The sequence below is a fragment of the Plectrocnemia conspersa genome, unplaced genomic scaffold (assembly GCF_051122295.1).
Source record: "Plectrocnemia conspersa isolate PC_06_02 unplaced genomic scaffold, ASM5112229v1 ptg000010l, whole genome shotgun sequence".
In the NCBI taxonomy this organism is placed as follows: Eukaryota; Metazoa; Arthropoda; class Insecta; order Trichoptera; family Polycentropodidae; genus Plectrocnemia; species Plectrocnemia conspersa.
In genome coordinates this window covers 24,168,320-24,193,883 of record NW_028277174.1, presented here as the reverse complement: position 1 = coordinate 24,193,883, position 25,564 = coordinate 24,168,320, and the positions used below count along the sequence as shown (strand labels likewise).

Genomic DNA, 25,564 nt, shown 5'->3' with positions numbered 1-25,564 from the left:
AATATTTTAATTAGTGTTTGATTATTGTTTCATTTATACAAGATTTTCAGTTTTCTCTATTTCAATATTTTGTAATAAAAATATTAGTTTTCAATTCAAGAATAGTTTGAAACTATTTTTATGTATTTTATTATAACGTTTATTAGAAAAATTATTAATCATATTGTAATATATGTTTTTTTATAATAAAAGTTGCTCGCTCTCGCTCGCACCGCATCTGATTCTAGAGTTATAATTTTTAATTTTTGTCAACGCTTATAGTTATTTCATTTATATGTTGAGATACTATATTTAAAAAAGCTGCTAAATTAATTAATTAATTACTAATTATTCAATAGTTAATTTTTCTGTCTAATTAATTAAATAGCGTTGTATTATTATTATAGATAGTGATATGCAATGATCTGTTGTTATCAACTAGCAAATAATTTGATCTTATATACATCTACTAGCTATGCTACAAAAATGGTATTTTAATTATACTTAAATTATAATAATAAAGCTTTAGCATCACACAGTATAATGATAAATAACAATTAATACAATGTGAAACCTGACGAATGTGTGTATGTACTTACATACTATTTTTTTTTTTTTTTTTAATACAACTTTGTGATTTATTTATTAGGTTTGTATTCAGAACGGTATAAATAAGCATTATTTGGTTTACGTATTTCGCACATAGATACTATTTTCTTTAAGTCCTTGCTACCTATCGTCTTCGTCGGAAAGACATACATAATTGATAGTCTGCTCACTATGGAGTCAGTGAATAAATAAAAATAAAATCGTTTCATATGCTTCACGGCTTTTCTATGAATAACGTTAAGATAACGTTAATGAAATTACCGTTAAGCGAGACGAATCGGTAACGGCGAGAGCCCACTTAACGGCGCGCCGAATATAGCATTTTCTCCTAAGGAGTACCAAGATGTACCTCGGGATACAATGGTGTGAATAAAACATGTATCCCTCTGAAGGCTTGGTGCTTGTAGGCTGTGTTTAATATTTATTCGGCGTAAAAGGGGAACGCCGTTATTTACCGTTTGCATTACTGGTAAAGGTGCAAGAGCGATTTGGCCGCGCGATAAAAATGCAAGCGAGCAGGTGCCGCGGTAAAGTCAAAAGGAATCCTCTTCTTCTTTTATATAAATAAATATGGCACGCCATCTAGAGATGTTCGAATGTTTTGCTCTTAAAAGCGAATGGTAAATAATAGAGGATCGTTGAACTCAGGGTGTATTCGAATTCGTTCCACTGAATTTATGCATTATCGCGCGAGATATTCAGAGCTGCTTTATAGTTAATGTGTTTAAAGAGACCTTTTATCTTTTATCGTATCTTAAAAAATCGTGGCGTAGAAACGCCTTTAAATATGTAAATAAGTAAAATAAGTATATGCGTATTACGTCGCAATCACAATATCAAAGCTATTATAAGATGATTTAGAAATATGATACCCGAAGTCACAATTATGATTTTATATATTCGTCGTGATTTATTTATTTACATTTTTAAAGAAATTTTATAACACTTCTAAAGTTTTAAAGGTATTCAAATTTTGAAAAGCATTTATGGCAACAGCTTTGTTGTTGAAGAGTTTAACAAGCCTTAACGTGTGATAATCTGCTTACGAGATGTCTGATAGATGAGGCAATATTTCATGCGATGTGTGTTCGCGAATTGTTGTACAGGAGAATTGTATTTTTTTTTGGAACAGACGGCGCTTGACAATAACTCTTCGCTGTGATTGAGTTTTTAGTATTAAAAAAAAGGAAATAAATTTTAGTCATCATAATTTATTATAGTGTGATTTTAATTAAGTGAAATGATTTAATGATATTTTATTGTGATAGCACTTTATATTTCTTTAAAAGATCTGTTCCAACCACCTGCGCTCATTCTAACGACAATTTACAATAAATAAAAAAAATATCAACTTGTCTCGAATGTAATGCATAACAATAAAAAGAGAGAGCTTGGGACTAAACATGTGCGTTAATAACTGTTATTATTTTATGGACCACCTATAATAATATCTACCATGAGACGCTATTCACCCGGAATTATCTAATCGTACCAAAAACTACCCTTCTGTGTAAAAAATATGTGCGATAGAAGCGCTCTTCTACGCGAAAAAGGACTATTGTTATTTTTACCCCTTTGTTAACGATCGCCATTATCGCCGTTTCATGGGTGTGTCTAAAAAGCAAATTAATTGGTTCACCAACATTCTCATCTGCGATTCACCAGAGCAATATAAAATATATAACACAGGAGCACAAAAGGGCATATGGGCAAGAGAGAGAGAGAGAGAAAATAAAGACAAAAAAAAACGCCCCAAAACTTAACCCCTAAGAGTCCTAGAACGAAGCACATCAGCGGATAGTCCAGCATCATCACAAGATCACATTATTAAATATCACAGCCGACAATATTTCGACGACACTCCAGCAAAAATATAGCACAAGTAATAATGATTCTCAGTAAAATAGTACTGACCTGAATTACTGCTAGCAATAATATCTAGAGTATTAAAAAAATAAAACGCATAACAAAGAAGTGAAAAGCAAATACTAAACATTAGTTTGAGTTCCAAAATTCTCTTATAAAGCTCTCATCTTCAACATGTAATCTAGTTTTTGTAACCACCATTCACTGTACGACTCTTAACAGTACTTATAAAAAAACATTGTTTGATTTACGAGCATTGTCTTCTGTTTTACTATCCGTTCTTAACTCATACAAAAAATGATTTTCTTCTAATCAATAAATAAATTAAAATTATTTTTTTAATAAAACGTAGTTTTAATACATACAGTAAAATAAAAATTATATACCTTAATTTAATTTCATATATTCTTAAAAGTTAAATTATACAAAAAAAAAAATTATGTAATATTTAGTTGAAGAAAAATAATTGTAAGAAAAAATACTAACTGTAGTCGTAGCATTAAAATAATAAAATAGTAATATAAATATATACGTATATATAAGTGTATGTTTACTGATTTTGATATTTTTTGTACATTAAAAAACATAATTACACTTTTCACGATTTAATTGGCTACGTAGCGACTGTTTTTTGATTGCTTATTAAAAATTCTAAGAAGCAATGTACTCTTTCTTATATTTTCTTACATATTATAAACTTTTTACTTAATTTGATATCGCAGTGGGAATTCACATTTTATCAAAAAATATTTATCATTTTTTCACACAATGAAATAAATTAAACTGTAGCTGTTTTTTAAAGTCATTAATAATTATTTGATATACAATATATCAAAAGTAATAAAAATCATTATACAGGGTTCATTTACACCTATTATTTTATTGATTCTTTCTTACAAATATACTGTTTTAATTAAGTTACAATTGTTTATTTTTATTGTTTTAACTAACGCAATGAATTGCATTCCAACGCTATTAGCAAGAAGGCATTAGGATACAATACGGATACGACTCGTACTATTTGAGTATTTTGCTTCACTTGGATTGGGCAATTCTAGAATGCTAAGAATTAGCGTATCGTATAAAACGCGAATCGCCAAGTGACACGCGCTCCGCATAACGAAACAGAGTATTCTTGACGCCTTATGGCAAACTATAGCGATGCTCAAAAATCTTTACCTTAGCTCGAACACCACTCCCATGTCTTAAAATAATGTTTTTAAGATAAAAACTTTATATAAATTATTTTAAATATTGTAACTATCCCTATCTACTTGTAAATATACACATTACAAGCAAAATTCACTGACTTTAACACAGTATAATACAATTTTACGGATAGGCATAACTTATGTAATTTTAATATTCAATTTTTCACTACATTACACAGCACATACTTAAAAAGCATTTAGTGCTTCGTGATGGATATTTAATTTTAAGGCAATGATTTTTTTTTTAATTATTGAGTCTAAAATGAACGAGTCGAGCGTTATGAATCGAGTATCCGATTCCAAGTCGAGTTCATAGAAAATCACAAATGAGCCGTACTAGTGCCGTAAATGGAATCATGTTAATTTGGCAAAAGGCGAAAGGGAACCGTCGAAGCGTAAGAGATTGGACTATTAAAAGTTACATCGAGCGAGGCGCCGCTGAGAACTTTCCGCACAAATCACGCCCCCCACCACTACCACCCAAGGGCGGCGCGGTAATTATTTTATTTTTCAATTTAGTTTGCGAAGCAGGCGCGAGATTTTTTTTTTATTAATAAACGAATTTAGCTTGAAACGATATTTGTAATGTATTTAAACTTTTGTAAACTTTACGTCTTTAGGAATATAAAATAATTGTAAATCTGTTTTTAAAAAAATACTCATAGATCAATTATTTTTTATTAAGAATTGTGATGAAAAATATAATGGAGCAGGTAATAAATTATATTTATTGTTAAAAAACATTATATACAAGAAGCAATATAGCTAATACAAAATATGATAAAGCAGAGATATTAGCTAGCAGTTTTTATTACTTACAACTTATTATCAACATTTATTAACAAAAGATGTTGCGGTACTTGACTCAAGTACGTTACATATATTGTACAAAAGTTTTAAAAATGCATGTCGCAGTAAACGGCAGTCTTATTTTCTCTGGAGACTTACAGGTGTCATGGTAGTAATCGCTTGGATACAGATCAATAAACTTCTAAGATGGTTCGCCTCTAAAGATGTATTTAGGTCACCTAGATTTATATCTAAACTATAAAGTATTGTCCAAAATCATTGAGATGTGTATATTTTTTTTAAGTTATACTTAAACTGTGAAAAAAATTTATCACTCCACAAATGAAGCTGACTGAAGCTATACCTAGAATAAGTATTATTTGTAATTCTTGAGCATTTTTTTTAAATCTTCTGTTGTAACATGAAATAAATCTGTACCAATTGAGTAAGTTAATCAGACATAATGAATACCTTCAAGTAAGTATTAACAACCAGACAAAGTCTGGGTGTCGGTGATATCTATATTATTAAATATAAATTATTATGTTAAATATAATTAATATTTATTATATTTTACTGCAGCAAAAGCTGTTTTTTTATATTAATTTTAATTATTAACAAATTTTTGTATAGATTTTAATATTTAGGTTAACATTTTTGTTTTTGAAAGTAATAAAAATAAAAATGCGGCCTTTCATTATTTTATACAACTTTTATTTATTGTTTTAAATTTACGTATAAGTTTAAATTATTTCCAATAGAATGCACGAAAAACACGTATAAATTTATAAATTCACCTTTGAAGCGAATTTACTTTATCATATACATTGATTATGAATAGGTTTACCTATACATATAAACACAAGTTTCATTGTGTTTTCAGTCAATTCCAATTCAGGAACAACTCCTCCACTAAATTGTTTCCACGTTCAAAATGTAAATTTGGAATCTTCAATACCGCACGACAAAAGTTATCCAAAACTCGAAGCGGGTATCTTTCATTAGTTGATTAAAAAGTTTACACAAAGCGAAATATTATTTTTCGACCCTTCACTGCGTTGAATTTTAAACGTAGATACGTAATGTAATTGAGCGAACGGTATCGAGTTACTGTTATCCATAATCAAAATTAATTACTCAGACTCCGAGACTGAGAATCTTCTTTTTAATTTTTGCACCCCCTTCGCATCCCTTCTGGAGAAATTTAATAATGCAAAGAATGTATTGTTAAATTGTGTTTTATATTAAAGATTTGCCTTTGACTGAGAATCACTACAAAGGTTTAAAAATAAACCTTATTATATCACGCGCTAAATCCAGTGTAACTAGATATTGGTACTGAGTATCGCGACTTTCTTACTTGTTAAAACTTGCATACTTTATATATATCTAAACTATGATTATACTGTTTAATATATCCCTGCTTATAAAATGATTAAATAGTTCAAAAAATATATTATATGCGTAATATTTTTTGTCACTAATTTTGTGATTAAAGACATGTGTGTGCATACATAAGTACATACTATCTATGTATGTATAGAGTAGAAACGCCTACATGCTAGTAGTCGTGAAATATTGATGAGCACATGGTGGGTAATAATATTCAAACATATCAAACACCAAAATGTGAGCAATTAATATTTTAGCCCCTATATAGCTCAGTAGCGAAAGTTTTATAGAATTGAACTCCAGACACACTTGAGAATATCTATGTACATATGTTAATGTAATGTTATTCATACGTTTACGTAACATTTATGAAATGAAACTTGAACCTAAATTTAAATATTTAAATTTATATCTTATGGCACTAAATATAATATTAGTACAGACAAAACATGTTTTTATATCGTAAAATTAAATTATATATATTTTTAGGTAACAATTATTAGATTAGCTCAAAAGTGAAAGTAAATTTATTTGATTTTCTGTATTGTATATCATTCAGATTTTATAAATAACATTGAATCATAGTCAATTTTTTTTATGACAGCTCATCGACACACAATCATACATAAGCCTTAATCTTTATCATAGATTATGTTATACTATTGTATATGATAAAATGTTTCAATGTGGCTGCTAGAAAAAAACTTGAATTCCAAATTATAATACTATAATTGTTATTGTATCTGTAAAATTATGTTTTTAGTGTAGTGATTTAATTTTTTGCTGTACTATAAATTTTTGTAGCTAAAAAACTGACAGAGTCCCACTAAAAATATTTATAAATATTAATTATTAATACTATAGTCTTGATCTAAATGTATCAATTAACACAAAGTTAATTAAATAGTAATGTTATGAAATATATGATTAACATTAACATTTTTTAAAATAAACTTATTATGCAATTATTTATTTAATGTTATAAAATTAAAAATAAACTATTAAAATTAAATTAATAATATTTAAAAAATGCGAATATTAGCTGTAATGTTAAATTTAAATAAACCAATTTAAAAATATTTTTCTAGTATTAAGCTTAAGATTTCTCATATCTTACGTTTTTTAAAATTATATAAAAAAAATGTAAGATTTGAGACTTAAGTAAAAATTAATATAGCTCAAAAAAGTGTGTAGTAAATACAAACTGATTTATTGTATGTTTAAAATTAGTATATAGTGTAATTCCCCATTAATAAAACTATACGAAAAATTGTAAATCTGTAACATATTGTGAATATTTACATATTTAACCAGCACGATATACAAATAGTATCAGTCTCTGATTATTGACCTGAAAGACCTGAGTTCGAATACCATATAGATGTTTTTTAAACTTCTACGGTATCTTAGAGATCGAAGTTAGTGATTATTATAAAATTATAATTCAGATCGATTTGGTTTATCTAGATTTTCCTAATCTCTCGGATGAATATTGTGATGATTAATTTAAATCTAGCATATCTGATATTCTTTTTTTTATTATAATGAGCTAATACAACTCATTGAAAATATTTTATATGTATTAAAAATAAATAAATAAATAAATTTAATTCAAACTTTTTATATTTTAGCAAAAATAAAGTTTATATAACATCTATTATTTCAAAAATAAAGTTTATATAACAATTTAAAATAAGCAAGTTTAATATTAACATATTAAACTAGCTTATTTTATAACAATATATTTATTATTAAAATATGATATTAATAATAATAATAATAATAATAATAATAAATATATAAAGTGTTGATCGCGCCGATCATACATAGTTACATAATATTTCGAAAAACAATAGAATAAAAAAAAATTGATTTTTATTTATTTGTATGCGCATTGTTTTATTCGTTCAGTGTCTATCAAAATTTGAATCGTAACGGATTTTCTTTTGAGTAATCTATCGATTCTGAAGACATTTTGGCAGTTTCTACCACATATTGTCGTGCCCGTGCTGTCGATCTACCAGAAAAGCTTTCGAATAAACTGAAAAACCATCAGCGAATAAAAATAAAAAGTGGTGAGAAATGTGAGAGGAAAATGTCGTGTTTGTTCTGCACATGGAATAAGGAAAGATACAGCATACATGTGCAAAAGTTGTGAAATTCCTCTTCATATTGATGAATAATTAAATAGATCAAAAGTCTAAATAATAAAAATAAATATAAATAGTGATATAGTGTAGTTTATAAGTGTAATGATAAATAGTGTCCGTGCCAGTTGTAAGCAGAAAAAGGACGCCGAAAATTTTGGTGAGTGCATTTTATTTTATATTATTAAACAGATATTTTTTATAATATTTAAATATTTTTTATCACTGGTTTAAAAATTAACATTTATTTATTATACTAGAGACTGTTATTGGATTTTAAGAATTAGTAATATATGTTATATAGAGTGCATGGAATTAAAAGTAATAATATAATTTAATAATAATATTTTTCAACCTAATAAAAAACCCCAAAAGTATATCATTTTCAATTGGAACAGTAAAAATATTCAAAGGCGTTGTGATATTTAGTGTACTGTTAAATAAAAATGATCTAAAATGACTGTGAAAATAATATAAATAAATATCGTACCACAATCATAGATCATATTATTATATTTGTAAAAAAATAATTTTGTATGAAAATAATACTAGATTAATTTTATTTGTACTATTTAGGTCGAAAAATGTAGTTTTTTTCACTATAAAATATATTAATTCAATTTATTATATTAAAAAACAGCATTTTTATTATAATGTTTTATTATAATCTGTTTTTTTTTGTATTGAAATTTTCAAAAATTAAATCTACGATATATTAGAAAACGAGAAGTCATTAATAAGTAAAAATAATAGTATAGTAGCTAATTGAATGGCAAGAACCGGGAAATTAACAACAAAAAATATATATTAAAATTATACTAGACTAAAATTAGGTAAACTTATAGAAAGCTTGAAATATAGAGTATATGTTAAGTATATTTTTAAAACTATTATGATGCCATTTCATTGAGATATACCAATTGGTTAACATTGAAAAACAGTATGATAATAAGTGTAATATTGGAGAAACATTTAATGAAAATGTACCTGTAATAAAACATTATGACTTATATCGAGTTAAAGCAAAAGATTTTATGTACTATAGCAATAACAAAAAAAAAATAATGTGAAAAACAATAATATACTAATTTAAATAGTATTTTTTTAAAATTAAAATTATAGGTTTCTAAATACTATTTTTATACAAAGCATTGTTTATACAAATCTTTAAAGTATTAAAAAATAAAATAGAATCGATATAATTTCAGAACTGTTATAAGCTTTTATTTTTTTTCTCCTTTATTACACAATCTGTCTATTGACAATAAGTGATTTTTGTAGCCATTTTTTTCTTTTTCCCTTAGTTCATAAGAACAAGGGAAAAAAATAACACGTTGGAAGATACCCAGTGGAATCTTCCTTTACTTGTTCAATTATTTTTAACATACATACGTACATATACACATACTAAGTATACACAAATACATACATACAGCTTTTAAACTAAAAATTAATAAGCCTAACTAATGTAACATTAAAGAAACTAATTTTAGTGTTTTTTTATTTATAATCATTTGTTAAAAAAAACTTAAGTTTAATAGTCAGTAATATTTATAGTGTGTATGTAATTTAGACTGCAAGTTAAACATATTTTTTAACTTTAAATTACAACGTCTTATGCTATTTATAGATGCAATGTAAAATTTATTTTTGTTGTACAGATATTCTCTATAAGCTTAAGTAGCTCATTATTAAAGATTTTTTAATACATAATATGTACGATCTGGCTTGATTTAAATTATTCATTACGATATTCATTCGTGATATTAGGAATATATAGGTTAACCAAATCTCTGTATAATTGTTGAATAAAAAATAATTCTGATCTCCCAGACACTAAGGTCAATATAGATTCGAACCCAGGTCTTTCAGGTCAATAGTCAGCAACATATACCAATCGTCTATCGTGCTGATTAATTTAGTAAATTACTATCGAAATAATAAACTAAAACGCAGCGGTAAAATCACTTTTACAAATATTGAATCACACCATTAGATTATATATATTACTATAATTAAAAAATAAAATTGTAGAAACTAATAATAGAGCAATTTTATTATTCATGTTTAGAACAAAAAGTATAGTTTTCTATATTTAAAAAAAAATATTTAGGCATATTTTTTTGTGAGCTAATTTTCTTAAAATTTAATCGACGATTTGTTAATAAGTGGTATTTCATAGAAATATTTGATTAATATTATTTGAGCTAATTAAATGGATTACAATGAGATTAGGAATATGTATTTTAAAAACACCAGATAAAAATCGAATTCTCAAAATCAGTAATATGAAATTAAGAGTATAGGTTTAGTATAGTATGTTAAATAACTAAAATACAAATTAATTGAGATATCACAAAAAGGTTTTTTTAAAACAAATGTCTTGCTTTATTTTAAATTTTGTAGCGCATTTTAGCAAAATTATAATTTTGAAAATTGCTGTATAATAATGAAATAAAAATATCAAATCACAGAATAGGATTTCAAGCATTATAAAAATTACAAAAAAACCTATATATTATATAAAAATATATTACTAGTAAAATAGGTATATATAAAAAAATAAACTTAAAAACTTTTACTACTATGTAAAATTAAATATTTGTAAAATCTATCGTAATAATACAATTAAAACCTCATCTTTTAAACTTAAATGTTCAATACGATAATATATTTTTTTAATTTTCCTAAAAATATAATTGATCATATGTAAATTAAAATTTATAATTATATGAAATTAAAATTATATGAGCTAATTAAATGATTTTTAATGGAGTTACAAATAGGTATTATAACAAGAGCAAAATGAAACCGTATTAAAAATTATTTATATTTTTTTAGTACAGCATTTTAAAACTATAAAAATACCACTTAATTGTCATGTCATAATAGGGGCTTGTTTAAATTATGTTTTGAATTAGTTACCATTTTAAGTCATAATAGTTTTTTAGTTCGGCATATAATAAATAATAAAATAACAAGTATCATATTACTTTTAGTTGGCATATCACAATTAAGTCTCATTAAAACTAATGTCTTAATTAAGTTTATATATTTTAACTAATATTTGTAAGTAACTTTCAATTCTATGTACCCTATATTTGTTTTATAACCAACAATAAATTATTATATATTATATTTAGATTTACTAGATCTTAACACGTGCAGTTTTTTTATAGTCGATTTTTTAATCTAAAAATATTTTTTTTATAATACACTTGCAATATACTCATATAAATATAATTGTATATTTATTTATAAATATATATAAATATACACACATGACATAACGTTTGTATACAAACAAACCTTGCACGATAACTGCCAATAGGGCCGCCACTAACTTATTCAACCCCCACATCATTCCAAATCAGCGATTGACCGGGCAGCATAAATTTCTTTTCCAGTCCATGATTTTTATGTCATTTCAACACTTTGCACTCGTGTTCCTCCGACATCGTCCCGATCAAAACTTATCGCGGAGGCACCCGACACTCGAACTGTTATCGGTGGTGCGTTCTTCCTTGTAGTCGGACGAGGACTGACCAGCTAGAGCTGTTCGGGGTCGGGGCCCCGACGCGGCTCGACTATGCGCACTTCAGCCGGGGACCCCCGAGTGTTTTATTGCGGAAACTATGGCAACAGGCGGAAGGCTTTCCCGGCTTTTTCCGCACTCACCAACTTTCTTTTTGAAGAGTCTGAGCAACTTGATTACGGCGACGACCCACCTGCTTTACGAGCGGCCAAGATTAAACTTTTTTATTGGCGGGGCTCCGCGACAAAGTACTGCCATTTGATTGGGCTCCACCGATACACACGTTTTGGCGTGTTGCTAAATTGTTGCGACACCCTTTTTGTGTTCTTTTTGTGTCTCAATGTTCAAATTGGATAAAATGGCGCAAGTAGTGGATGTTAAAGCATTAAAAATTTTAAAAACGGCTTTAATGATTTATAAAATAATACTGTTTAGGTCAATATCTTGATCGCTTGTTTATCTTTTTTGTGTTAACAAATCATTTATTATCGTAAAATATGTGAAAAATATTATTTATGGGCTTAAAAGAATCTCTGGGAAATAAAATTATATTATATCATTTAAACTGTCAGCATATTATTGAGGTTTTGGTCAGCTATAAAATGTTTTTTGTCGACAAAATAGTAAGTGGTCAACAAATAAAAAAGATTGATCAGCAAATAATGTCATATTAGGCAGCTATGGTAAAGAGGAAAATCGTGAGTTGATTTAATAAAATTTTGGCAAGCTGTAAAATTGATTTTATTCTGTTTATACAAACAAATGTACGCAACTTCTTTGCTGCTATCAGTTATTACAAAATAATATAATAATGACTAACCAACATCTGTTGCGGCTTACATTTACATATATTGACAGTTGCAATCTGCCTATTTACTGTTCAAACCAAAACCTAATCTAAAAGAATTAAGTAAAGTGCAAAAAAACGAACCTTTTTGCTTTTTTAAATAAAATCGAACTTTAATGATTTACATTACTCATTTTAATTTGTCAGTTAGCTGTTGCACTCGCTTCGAAGAACAACGAAATATGTATACGCCTTTAGAAAGTGATATTTGCTTGATAGACATCTCAAAGGTGCTCTTTGTCTTCCGGTGATGTATTGTTTCTTGTGACCGTTTTGCAACAAAGAAATAATCTTTCAATGCGTTGGAGAATACTTGAGTGTTATTTATGTGCAACTTTTTGTGTGACTCCATCATTTTTGGTCACACTTATTAATGCGAGTTTCAAGAATAAGATCCGCACAAAATTGTTTTTCAAAATATACAAATCTTACCTAGTTACTCTGCTTAAATGTTCTAATTTTTTAATTTTTAATAATTCAAAATTATATTTCATGTTTATTCTTCAAAAATATATTTTTTTTTAAATTATTTTTTTTGCTGATTTTTTTGTCAAGAGATAAAAAATCAATCGGGTGACTTTTGTTGATTTACGCATTCAAAGAGTTAAATCAATCGCGAAATGGGGTAAAAAAATATATTTAAATCTCAAATAAATAATTTGAAATGAGAAAATTAAAAATAAACTTAAAAAAAATATAAGCAATTATTTTCACAAGATGTAGATAAACTATGCCACTAGCTCTCAAATATAAACAGAGCAATAACATAAAATGGAAAGGGAACGTTGAATACCTAGGCTAAAACCTATACTCCCAACTCAAATTTAACATATTTTGGAACTTTTCTTTACAAGGCTGGCTGCTATTTCGGCCCTTAGACCCAATATTCATTCAAAAAAGTGCGCTTACTATAAGAAATTAAATTATATTCTTTAAAAAAACATTTAGATCCATTTTAACATGTGTTTGCTAGGTGTGGAGTAACGCCAATATTGTTATTTTTTCTAACTTGTAAGTCATTTAAAATACAGCTTTACAAATAATATATATATTATACATTTTCATACTATTTTTTTAAAATTGCATTTAGCTTTGAAATACAAATAATTAAAGATCACTCATTTTTATATCGAAAAATGTTATAAAAATATTTTGCATAATCACACGAACCCAATAATCTTATGTATGTATCGTGTAACCATAGTAACTCATTCATCTTATGATAGAAACAACTCTAATATATGCACAAAATGTCAATCATATATTGCTTCAGATGCAAAAGAACACAAATCCATGTTTTTCAGACCTTCAGCTAAATATATATAAATTAGCACTTAATCTATTTTGGTCTCTCTTTTTATTTTCTTTCACTTGAATTGTAAAAGTATTTATTAGTCTCCTCCCCCTTAAATTAAACCTAGCAACGATTTATTTTATATTCTTATTTTTGTAAACATAAAAATTCTCATAAACCAGTTTCATATATTGTTTATAATGGTATGTTAATAAAATATTAATATTAATTAAAATAACGTTTTATTAAAACTTCTTTTGAATGAGTTTGCATGTGCTTGTAATAAGCTATCATTTTTTATAATTTAAATAAAAATCAGTATTGCAGAAAATATTCATTTTATATATTATTTTTCAGTTTTTGCCACAAAAATTTAAAAATATAAAAATTTTGTAGTAAAAACTTGTGTAAAAGCGCAATCCATTTTGTATCTGTGTTTAATCATTGCACAAATTCATATAATTAAATTGTATTTATTTTAAAATAACCCATGAATTGCTCCATCGAAAGTTAGAACTTTGCAACAAACGTCAACATTTCACACTACAATCGCTAAACGAACGTCGTTAACTCTAGTATTAGTATCGTTCCAAATACTAATAAAGTAGCGTTGATTGTGTGAAAAATTAAACTTTTTACGACGACTGTCAGCAAATATCCGTCGACATCTAAACTGGTTATTTCATCGTCGATAGCAAAATACGCCTGCAAGGGAAACCCGACCGTTTGGCCCCGAGCGATAAGGCAATTTTATTCATTCGGCGTGACCGGAATCTGACAATGGTATTATTGCCGCAAAGATAAGAAGATGGGTTAGGATAATCCGCGGCGGTCGCACTGTGGCGTAATCGCAGATATTACACAATGGGAAAGGTCAACTGTGGCTATAGATCTATGGATTGGACGCTGACGGTTTATCGCAGTTTAATTTTATCACCTAGACCCGACCCAGTATCTGCTCCCATTTAATTTTAAATTTTCGTTTTATGAGCGAGCGAATAATATGTTGCTTCTTTTTTTTCTTTAAGTATGCGAAATGACTTTTGAACCTTTCTCGGAAGCGTAATACAAAGAAAACACGTGTGACATATTATTCAAAGATTTTCTAGTGAAAGATGTTGATTAATTTACACATATGCATACATATACGATATTTAATAATATATCTTATTTATATTAAAAAAGTAATGCTATTTTTTGCGATGTACTGTCAAGCTGTTTTCCCATTTCGTATTGCTAATGAAATCTGCTCACTTGTGAATATGCCTCCTGGCGTTTCACAGAAAATAATATAATTTAGTTCATCTGCTAACATAATGTTTAATATAGTATAATGGTTTGTTGATTTTTAAAAACTAGTTTTATATACTAAAAATAATAAGCATGCCGACGCTACTTCCAATATGTTAAAAAGCTCGTAAACCTAATTAAATTTGTTTCATGGATTTTGAGAGAGCATTAAATTGCATAAAACATGATTATCTTATAGAGACTAAATGTCTAAATTTGTATTGGATTTAATTAGCAGTAATAAGCATAGAGCGGGAGCTAATTGTAAATAATTCAATATAGAGAGGTGTCAGACATATTTTATCAGATTAGAAGAAGCACTCCTGGGACAAAATAAATAAAAATAGGCGGGGAGACAATTAAAAATATTCAATATGACGATAATTGTGTAAATAAAGAATGTCTTAAAAAGGGCCTACGAATAAACATATAGCAAAATTTGTGGTTATTTAAGCCCGTGGCCCCAGTGAGATAGAATTTAAAGGAGATATTTTAAATACCTGACGAAATAAAACATGAAAAAGAGATTAAAATCTGTATAAAAATTACCAAAAGTTAGATTTTAAAATTTAAGCTTGGTCTCACAAACAAGTACTTACATATTCAGACCTGAATTATTTTTTTAAAGTGGTATGTGCTATTCAGCTAAATTTTCAATAATTAAGGCAAGCATTAAAATATCAAAAAAATAGTTTTTAAAATTTGCAGCGTACAAAACAATTAAAATAATTTTAGTATCAGTTATTTTTTTAACTTTAAATTGGTTTTGACTAGTTTTTCGAAAAATTGTATAGTTTTTAAAAGTCAGCTTTTGTACAACTGTAAAACATATTAATTAGTAACTGATCCATAAATTATAAAAAAAGTATTTTTTTTAAGACACCAATAGATAATTAGATTTGTATTATTTTATATCGCAATTGTATGCTTTACTTACAAATAATAGGCTTGATTATAATTTATTAATTTAACCTACATATTATATATTCCATTAGCAAAATATTTTTGCGTCGTAATTCATGGAAAATCTTATAGTAAAACAAAATTGTTATACTCACGCAAACGACTTAAATAAATAAATAACAATAATTTAAAATTAAAAAAAATATAATACAAATTATTATGTTGTATTTTATTTACCCTAATATGTTAATATAATACTTTCCCATGATTATTTTATTTATATAAATCGTTCATGTAAAATTTGTAAGCGCAAAGCTATTTTGTTACGATGAATATTAATAATTCTTGATGCTTATTATTTTATTAATAATAATACTTATTTATAATTGAACATTGACGATGAAGAACTATTTGTATTTGAAATACGTTTTGTTCTGCAGACAAGCTTGCCTTAAGTATTTGTAATTTTACTTTCTGTTCGTCGTCAGTATGTTTTTTTTAAATTATCATGTTTTTGTTCATAATGTCTTTTCAAATTATATGATTTAAATGTTGAAGTAGTCACGAGTGTCACGACAAATTAAACATGTTGCTTTGTTTTTCATCTGAACGAACAAATACATGCTCTTGCTCTTTCAGCTCGTCTCTACAGGGATTTTTTTTTTTTTTTTTTTTTATTTTTGTTTATTACATAATTAAATAATACATTTTTATAAACATATATATTTACATTTCATTGGTTGCTGGTTAATTACCATTATCACAATTTACGATTGAATAGCTAAATTAAGAGGAATTACAAAAATAAGAATAATAAAAGAACATAGAATACGTTAAGTTTAGGTCAAAGTACATAAACACCTTTAACAAAAAAAAAAAAAAAAAAAAAATTATAAATTATAAATATATATTTTTAATATAAAACTCGTGGACCTGGAGCTGTTAAATTAATAGATAAAATTTATGCGTCAGAGCAAGATGTGCTTTGGCATTTTGTGTTTATATTTAAATTTGAGTTTGTTTTTGTCGTAATCACCGATTCTTGAGATTAACGGGTTAGTATGATTTCGCGGTATTTTTTTATAATAATTATTAGTATGGTGGTGAACATGTTCTTTAATAGTTGGAATTAAATATTTATTATGAAGTTTTTTGAGGTTAGTATAAAAAGGTGTATTATAAATTATTTTTATAGCTTTATTTTGAACAACTTGTAGTTTAGAAAAGTTAGTATTACACGTATTACTCCACACTGGGCAGGCGTAAGTCATTGCCGGTCTGATTAATTGCTTATATAATAGAATTTTATTTTTAGTATTTAGCGCACTTTTTCGATTAAAAATTGGTTTTAACGCCGCAATGGCTGCGAGCCCTTTAGATTTAAGTTCGGTTATGTGTTTATTAAATTTAAGCTTGGAGTCCAGGTGAATTCCGAGGTACTTAACGCTCGCCTTCCATTCTATACACTTTCCCTGCTCGCTTATAATAGTCGGGGGTATCTACAGGGATTGAGCGGCACTATTTCGAGGAGCAGGCGGTGAACTTCTATTCCTCTCGATCGCTTGCGTGTTAAGTGACGAGAGATAAGGGCATGCTGACCGCATGCTCTTATCTCTCACTCACTCTCGTCACTTGACACGCGAGCGTTCGAGAGGGAAAGTATCTCACCGCCCGCGCCTGACTATTTTAAATATTTTTTCACTGTAGCCTATGAAGAGCTGTGAATAGTATACACTATTACATAAAATAATGGAGATTGATTATACGAACCTCGCTGTCAAACAGTTTATACCTGTAGATCTGTAAATGCACAAGACAAAGATGATATTTTTTACGAAATTGTATTTTGTGCCGTTCATGTGTAATGACTCAACCTTAAAGTGGGCCGCCTAAAAATGCTGACTGGGCCGCATGCGGCCCGCGGGCCTCTTGTCTTGTTCAACATCACTGATCTAAAGGACGCGTATTAGTCAAATACTAAGCAAAATTGAAAAAATTGCTTTTTTGTGCTGCAAAGATAAGATTGATGATCGTATAGTAGGGGAAACACTTGTAATATATTACTTTGTAGGTCTATTACTCAGTAAGTCGCCAACTACATCTGGAAGGTGACATCATTCCAAGTAGCATTAATTCGTTTGTTTCTGTAGCGGCAATGTAGCGTAGGCGATCGATTCGAGAAGGTACTTATTTAGTGCTCTACGAAATTACTTTAATTACGTAATAAATTGTCAATTAGGTTCGGATTTCTAGTGTCTAAATCTAAATATACTCAATGTACACATATACGAACATACACACACACACGTACGTGTGATTTATATAAGGCGGTATGCGAGTGCAAACGTATACACGTATACGCAAGAGACAGAATCCCGGTTTAGTTCCGCAAATAAGACACATACCACACGCGCCACCGTGATTTGTATTCCACATTAGGGCCACAACATAATATCGCCATTGCCCTTAAGCCTAGGTGTAATAATGAATTCCTTTGCGTCATTTCGGTTCGATTCATTACCACGGGGCGTCTTGCGATCGGCGCCGCACACGTGTAAGTCATTAAGGCGCGTCCCTAGTCGCAAACCGGTTCATTAAGATATATAATCCTGTACACCATAGGAGGTGCCCTAATAACAGGGTGTTCTATTCCTCAGCCTTATTCGGCGACCGCGGCTTATCTTTCTAATTTCACTAAACAAATTTTCCTAGAGTCGTTACTCACGAGCTTGAGAAGTTAAGAAGGTAGAAATGGATTAAAAGTAGATAAAAAATATTTTTAAGAATGGAACTGTTAGGTCGTGGCCTACGCCAGCGATCTTCTCTTTTTGATACGTGTCAGTTTATGCCGCCACACGATGCGCGCACCACCTGTCGTCACTTTTCACGGCGCCATACGTCACGTCTTTGTTACCTTTATGCCGTCAGCATTTAGTTATTTATTGTTATTTTTATTTTTTTACACCAACTCCAGGTATAGAGCATATATATATATATATATATATATATATATATATATATATATATATATATATATATATATATATATATATATATATATATATATATATATATATATATATATAAAATATATATATATATATATATATATATATATATATATATATATATATATATATATATATATATATATATAACGGACGCATCTCTTGTTGACTCTGGCGGGCTCGCACGCCGGTGCGTGTCTCATGAACTGTTCACTGTATGTTTATATAAATAACACGTAACTTCAAAGCTTAAATAAAATACTACTGTAGTGTCTCAGCCTGTGTCTTATTGCCACTCGTCGCCAAAAGATTAAGTTTAAAGTAAAAAAACAAAAAGTCCATGCTAGGAGACATGCCTCTCATACGCTCTTATATATAACCCAACGACAGCCAAGAGCTGGCCACAAATTCAATTGGACCACTGAAAGCGTTCAAGCGCAACGACGGTTTGGGTTTTTTGATAAATATCAGTCTGAATCAAGTAATAAGCGGACGTTTGCTCTGCGCTCCGCTCACTCCCACTATACACAGTCTGACTCATCCACATCACAAAATACAGAAGAGGGCCTTGCGCCTTCTTCATCAGCGCCATGAAGAAGGTGTGGCTTTGTAATCAAAATATATGACGAAAAAAAACAATGGAGTAGAAATTACTAGTCTTGAAAGTTGGATAATTTTTTCTAGTGTCTGAAAAATATTGTCGGCTGTGATTTGTCTTGATGTGATCTTATTATAAAGCTAGACTAGTGCTGGGACTCCTTAAGGTTAAGACTAGGGAACGCTTTTCTTCGTCTGTTTCTCTCTTTCTACTTGTAGAAACCAAATGAATCACAGATTAGGATGTTGTTGGGCCAATTGCACCGCTTCTTGAAACAAAACCATGACTATACTTACGCCTAAAAAGTAAAATGGTCAAGTAGCCACTTTTGGTGATCATAAGCAATAGGGTAAAAATAATAATAGTCCTTTTTTGCATAGAAGAACGCATTATATATCTTCACAAAAGAGTAGTTTATTCATTAAGTGATAATATTGTTGTGCGCGCCGACTGTGTTTCGATTTCCGCTAACCCGAGTGACGCTCGCCTGTATCGACTTTAATTAACGACGTTCAATTTTAGCTAACACGTGTGACACTTGCTAGTTCAGAATTGTTTACAATGTTTTTTGTTATGCTTTATCCATAATAACGATATTGTATTAGTATACTTCAAGAGTAAAGATTTTTTTTATTTAATATTTTAAAATTATGTTTTTTTTTATACTTTTTTAAAGTAATATCCAAAATATAGTGTAATGATGAATAGCAAGATATGGATAATGAATATTCAGAAATAATTTTTTCTGCCTCAATTCATGTTCTACAAAAAAAGTAGTCATATATATAACTTAAAATTAAGTGACACGTTTGTCCCATCTGCGTTTGCCGATTAAACATAATAAATAAATTCCTACAACTTTGTAAGCATACCTTGTACAAGTACAATACTTATAAAGCAATTAATCTGTAATGAATAACCTGGTCAAAAAATTAATCTGAACATAGAAGATTTTCGCACTAAGATCATAATATCCGTACTTGGTAAACAAATAATCACATTTTTAATTATATTGATTTAAATAGATTAAGCCATGTAAGATTTTTTATCGAGACTTTTTGCTATAGCTTTTTTGTCTAAGACATTTGACAGGGCAAGATGAGCGATATATATATCTATATGTTATATGTATCTTTTGATCCATTTAAAATGGAACGTTTTTCTGTCTGTTTGAATCTATACTGTATATTTATTCATATACAATTTAAGTCATTAATTAAATATTTTAATTAAACACTACTATTAAAAATATAACAAAAACAACTATTATAAAGTAATTTTCTAGTGAAGATATAATCTGGTATCATCCGAAAAGTGCCTCTCTCTCGCTCGGCTTTCGAGGTTTATCTTCCGAATTTTGGAAAACAAATTTAATGAGAGTCGTTATTCACGCACTCGAGGAGTTAAAACGGTAGAACAAAACTCGGAACGTTGTTTGTTTTGGTGGGTGGTCTTTTTGATGAGTGTCGGATTTATTTTTGCGATGATGAACAATGCCGTCAATCATCGTTGACATTTTTGACGGTGATTTGAGCAACTTTTCCAAAAAATATTCCAGATACTCTAAAAAACATTATATTATCACTTTTAATATACAAATAAAGAACTTTGTTACCGAACGTAACTTCAATGTGTCATGATTTTTATATTAATACACAATTTTTTTTTTAAAAAATATAGTTAACTTTTGTGCATTTCCAAAGATCAGGAAATGATGAGGTTTTGAATATCTGATATTTAATATTTACTTTATTTATATAAATTTAATAAAACTGAATCATAAACAAATATATATATATATATATATATATATATATATATATATATATATATATATATATATATATATATATATATATATATATATATATATATATATATATATATATTTATTTACTGCAATCGATGACTCAATTTTTTGCTTACGCGTGACTTAATTGCGAAATTGTTTTTAAGAAAATGTATAATTTTCTGGCGCCCGTCTGTCGGGTTAAATGAAAACTTTTTATCTTTATTTCAAAATAATAATAATAATAATAGCTTATATTTATTTATTATATTGATACTCTACCTAATGACTTTGATTATTGTATTTTTAAATTACCTTTCGCAATTACAATTTTTTTTTAATATCTAGTATTTCGTAAATTTATAACAGTTAATCGCTAGTGCAAATATAAATATTATAATATAGGTAAAGTATATTAATACAACTACAATATATGTAGCCAAATATGTTATTAAAACTCAGAGTATGCTTTTATGATTTATGTTGTATTTTTAATTTACAATAAAGTGCTGACTGTAATTAAAAAAATTAACAAGATACGACAGTATTATGATTAAATTGAAATATTTATAATAAAAATAAATATGTATAATATATTGCTGACTAGGTTCTTCTGACAAACTTTAGCCAAACGCCAGTTTTGCTGGTATAGACGATAGAAGTTGGATTAAATTCGATCTCAGGTTTAGTCAGTTCACAAGGTTCGACTTTATATTTCTTCAAAACGTATATCAAACCAGCCATACTTTGATATTTTCCAAAACGAGCGGCTGTAAAAATAAATATGAAAGATAAAATATGACAATAGTATTTAATAAAATATTTAAAATTCTCAATACCTATGCAATTACGAGGTCCCTCTCCGAATGGTAAGAAGCACGCGGGAGGTCTACTAGCTATGTTGCTCTCAGTGAATCTCTCTGGATCGAAGCGTTGCGGACATGGATAATAAGTTTCATCGTAGTGCAGAGCCAACACCGGTATTGATACTGTAGTTCCAGGGTCAATTGTAATGTTAGTTCCTGGGAACGTGTAGCTCTTTGTGCAGAGCCGAATCAAAACGCCGACCGCTGGATATTTCCTTTCAGCTTCCATCAGAACCATGTTCAGGTAAGTCATCTTCTCTATTGCATCGTAAGCCAAAGATCCGTCAAAAGCACCCAAAACGTCAATAATTTCTTCATAGACTTTTTGTTGAATCGCTTGGTTTAGAGCCAATTCGTATAAAGTGAAAGACATTAACGTAGCAGATGATTCGAAGCCGGCAGCAAAGAAAGAAAATGCTTGAGCGCATATAAAATCGTCAGTTATCTTCACCGTAGCTTTCTGTCCTTGAATTTTCTCATCCTTTTTCATCTTGATAATCATGTCTATAAAATCGTTCCTGACTTGCCCGCTCTCTTCCCTCTGACGCACTATCGTCATGATAGTGTCCTTGAACCACTTCTCAGCTTCTCCATCGACGGTTTTCAGATTAAAGAACTTGAAAACTGAAGGTAAAACGTTCCGTAGCATGTATTTGAATCTCTTAGTTCTATCTACATTAAAAATCCTGTTTCCCATCACTCTGAAGGGAGCATTATCTTCCACCATAGAATTCATACTGATTCCGAATGCGCAGGATCCAATCACGTCCATTGCATATCTGGCCATCAAATCACGTGCTTCGAGAATAGCACTATCGCCGATTTTCTCGTGCATGAAATCTACGAACTGCTCTCCTACGACCGTGATCAACTCAAACATCATCTTCATCTTCATAGGAGTGAAAGCCTGAGTCATTTTTTGTCTGGTTATCTTCCAAATATCTGATCTCATGTGGAAAAGATTGTAGCTTAGCGAATCCGAATTATCAGCGATCGAGTTCTGGCGATCGTAGAAGTTGCTGTAAAAATACAAATAATAATAACATTTAGGTCACTTAATAAATTTACATGTATTTATTTACTAAGCTATAATATTATTTTTTGGATTACAAGAGCTTCTTTTTAGTTGTTAAATACCAAAATAGTAATTATTGTATAAATAAAACTCATCATAGATCAGGTTGACTTAGATTTTTTAATGAATTGAATTGTATTTTTTATTTTAAATCTGACCACCATGATTTGACCGGTTTCCCCAATGCGTCATAATGCATAGTATATGATAAAAAAATCTTGGATTTCACTGTGCAGACTTTGATTTTAGTCTAGTGTCTCACAACTTATTTAGCGGTTGTTGATTGTGTTGACTCTGTTGTTATGCATTTGACTAATTTATGACTGTTTAAAAATAATGTAAAACACTTGAGTGAAAGTTCAAGCGACGATTAATTTTTCAAAGCTAGATTATCAAATGAAAAATAAACAGTTTCAAAATAAAGATAAAGGCGCAAAGTTTATTAAAACAGTATTTACAAACTTGTATCTCGGGATATTCATTAAATATAAAGATGATTATGTCAATAAAAAATACTTTTGATGAATAAATCTGCCGTTATTTAATTTATACCATACAAATATTTTTGCGAACCTGAGTAAATATTTTAATAAGCTGAGCTTTGAACGTATAAACAATATTTCAATCATTTTTTTATCGTAATTATGAATAGTGTACTGCTATATTTAGTGTTTGCGTCGACTTTTATATAATATATAATAAAAAAAATTGACTAGAAATAACGCACTTGTTGCTAATGCGTATTAATTGCGAAAAATGAACTTGACGCATATACGCGTTAAAAGCGCAATAAACAAAAATGCTATTTATTTAAAATTAGTTTTTGAAAATATTCTATAAGCTCAAGGATTAGCATACCCAAGAATCGTTAGATGCTTTTACATTAAATAATAATAAAATCAAAGCACAACGTTCAGGTAATGATTTTTATTGGAAGGACGATACAAAATAAATCGAATTATAATCCCAAGTCAGCGCAATTAGTGCAAGCGTCAATAAGAGAGCTCAAGCAAAAATATAAGCACAAACATAGCGCACATCATTTACTTCCAAATGTAATACACGAGAATCATTCATACTTGCAACAAGCGGAGCTACAACAAACATTGACTGAGACTTAGAAGACGAGAAAGCAGCAGCTTCTCTCTATCTACGAAGCCAAAATTCAGCGTTTAACCAGATATTGGGAGACCACTGGATTTTATAAACGAAAACAAGGATATGGAATCATCGCGTATTTACAGTTATTCTACAAATTGAACGTGGTTTAAAAATACACAAATAACTAAGTAACTTTGCCTTCTATAAAAATTAACAATCACATCAAGACAGCTGCTTAAAACAAATTGGGCTGGTGATCCATTGTTGTTAAAATTACTTTGCATGAACCATTCGATATATTAACTTTTTCAGCAATCTTGGCTAATTTTTACTCTATTTTAATCAGTCATCCTTTAAAAATGTTTGTTGTATTTCATATACCTATTGTTCAATACAAATTAATTGTTCTATAACTTGCAAAATTAAAAAACTGCTGAGCGTGACAATATTAATATAATAAAGATAAACTATGAGGTAAACTAAAGAGGTAAAAAATATAGATTTGCTAAATCAAAAACGAAAATTGTCGTAGCTCCGTAACACACTTTAATTATTTATAATAATTATTTCAACACACCTTGATTAATTAATTATTTAATTTAACTTGATTATTCATATAAAAAAAACATACTAAATAAATAAAAAAATAACATATATAGTTGCAGAATGTATGAATTTCAAAATACCTGAAGTCAGTTTTTAGGACGCACTCGATGTCTTTGGGGTTGCGAATGACTAGCTCAGGCTTAACCATCCGATAGACCCCGATGACCCTCTCCTTAGGAAAATCGTTGTAGATGTCCTTGTAGAGTTCCCCATGGCTGGTGTAGGCCATGCACGCTCTCCAATAGTTTCCAAATATGGGTATCGGTGTAGGGCTTTGCACGTTCCTACTGCTCCAGTAATTAAAGTTCTTCCCCATGTAGACGCACAACAGAATAAGCACCAGAATAAGATACATCGTGGTGGTGCTGATGTTGAAGGTTTTCAGTAGCAGCTCCATGGTATCACCGCTCCGTTGTCCAGCTATTGCCACGCAAGAATGGTGATACATAGCTTTCGTCACGCGTTTTTATAAGTAAATTATGAGGAATTCGCGGATTTGCAGTTTTGGTTGGCCGACACCTTGGCGACACCTGGGCGAATTTTTCCATTGTGAAATGATGACATGCGGCATTTACTAAGAATTATCGTAACAACCTGCAGACTTGCAGTTTTGGAGTTCCATTATACCATTGAATTGGAATTTTCCGATGGCGCATGAT

At 29.0% G+C, this 25,564-nt stretch overlaps 2 protein-coding genes across 2 annotated transcripts in view; both read right to left on the bottom strand.

Moving 5' to 3' along the window:
• The window catches only part of LOC148231091 (uncharacterized), a 28,485-nt gene extending 16,971 nt beyond the window's left edge, over window positions 1-11,514 (bottom strand). The window contains exon 1 of the mRNA XM_088194891.1: window positions 11,303-11,514. Within this exon, the coding sequence (XP_088051017.1) occupies window positions 11,303-11,357 (55 nt within the window). The 5' untranslated portion in view covers window positions 11,358-11,514. The remainder of the gene's footprint in view (window positions 1-11,302) is intronic.
• Window positions 11,515-19,279: 7,765 nt separating this feature from the next.
• LOC148231090 (cytochrome P450 6B7-like) lies at window positions 19,280-25,260 on the bottom strand. Its single transcript, XM_088195880.1, has 5 exons — window positions 24,951-25,260; window positions 24,297-24,348; window positions 22,097-23,142; window positions 21,880-22,027; window positions 19,280-19,475 (listed from the first exon to the last, which is right to left on the bottom strand). Exons 1-5 carry the CDS (start codon window positions 25,258-25,260, stop codon window positions 19,280-19,282), a joined length of 1,752 nt encoding a protein of 583 aa, XP_088052006.1.
• Window positions 25,261-25,564: the final 304 nt, after the last annotated feature.

What these genes read in the sequence shown, in the direction of transcription:
- LOC148231090 (XM_088195880.1), bottom strand. Translation starts at nt 25,260, where the DNA reads ATGTATCTTATTCTGGTGCTTATTCTGTTGTGCGTCTACATGGGGAAG. An exon ending in TACATTCTGCAACTATATAT is followed by an intron (nt 24,349 to 24,950) that starts GTTATTTTTTTA and finishes TTGGCTTCGTAG; the next exon opens with ATAGAGAGAAGCTGCTGCTT. An exon ending in AGTCTCAGTCAATGTTTGTT is followed by an intron (nt 23,143 to 24,296) that starts GTAGCTCCGCTT and finishes GTATTTTTACAG; the next exon opens with CAACTTCTACGATCGCCAGA.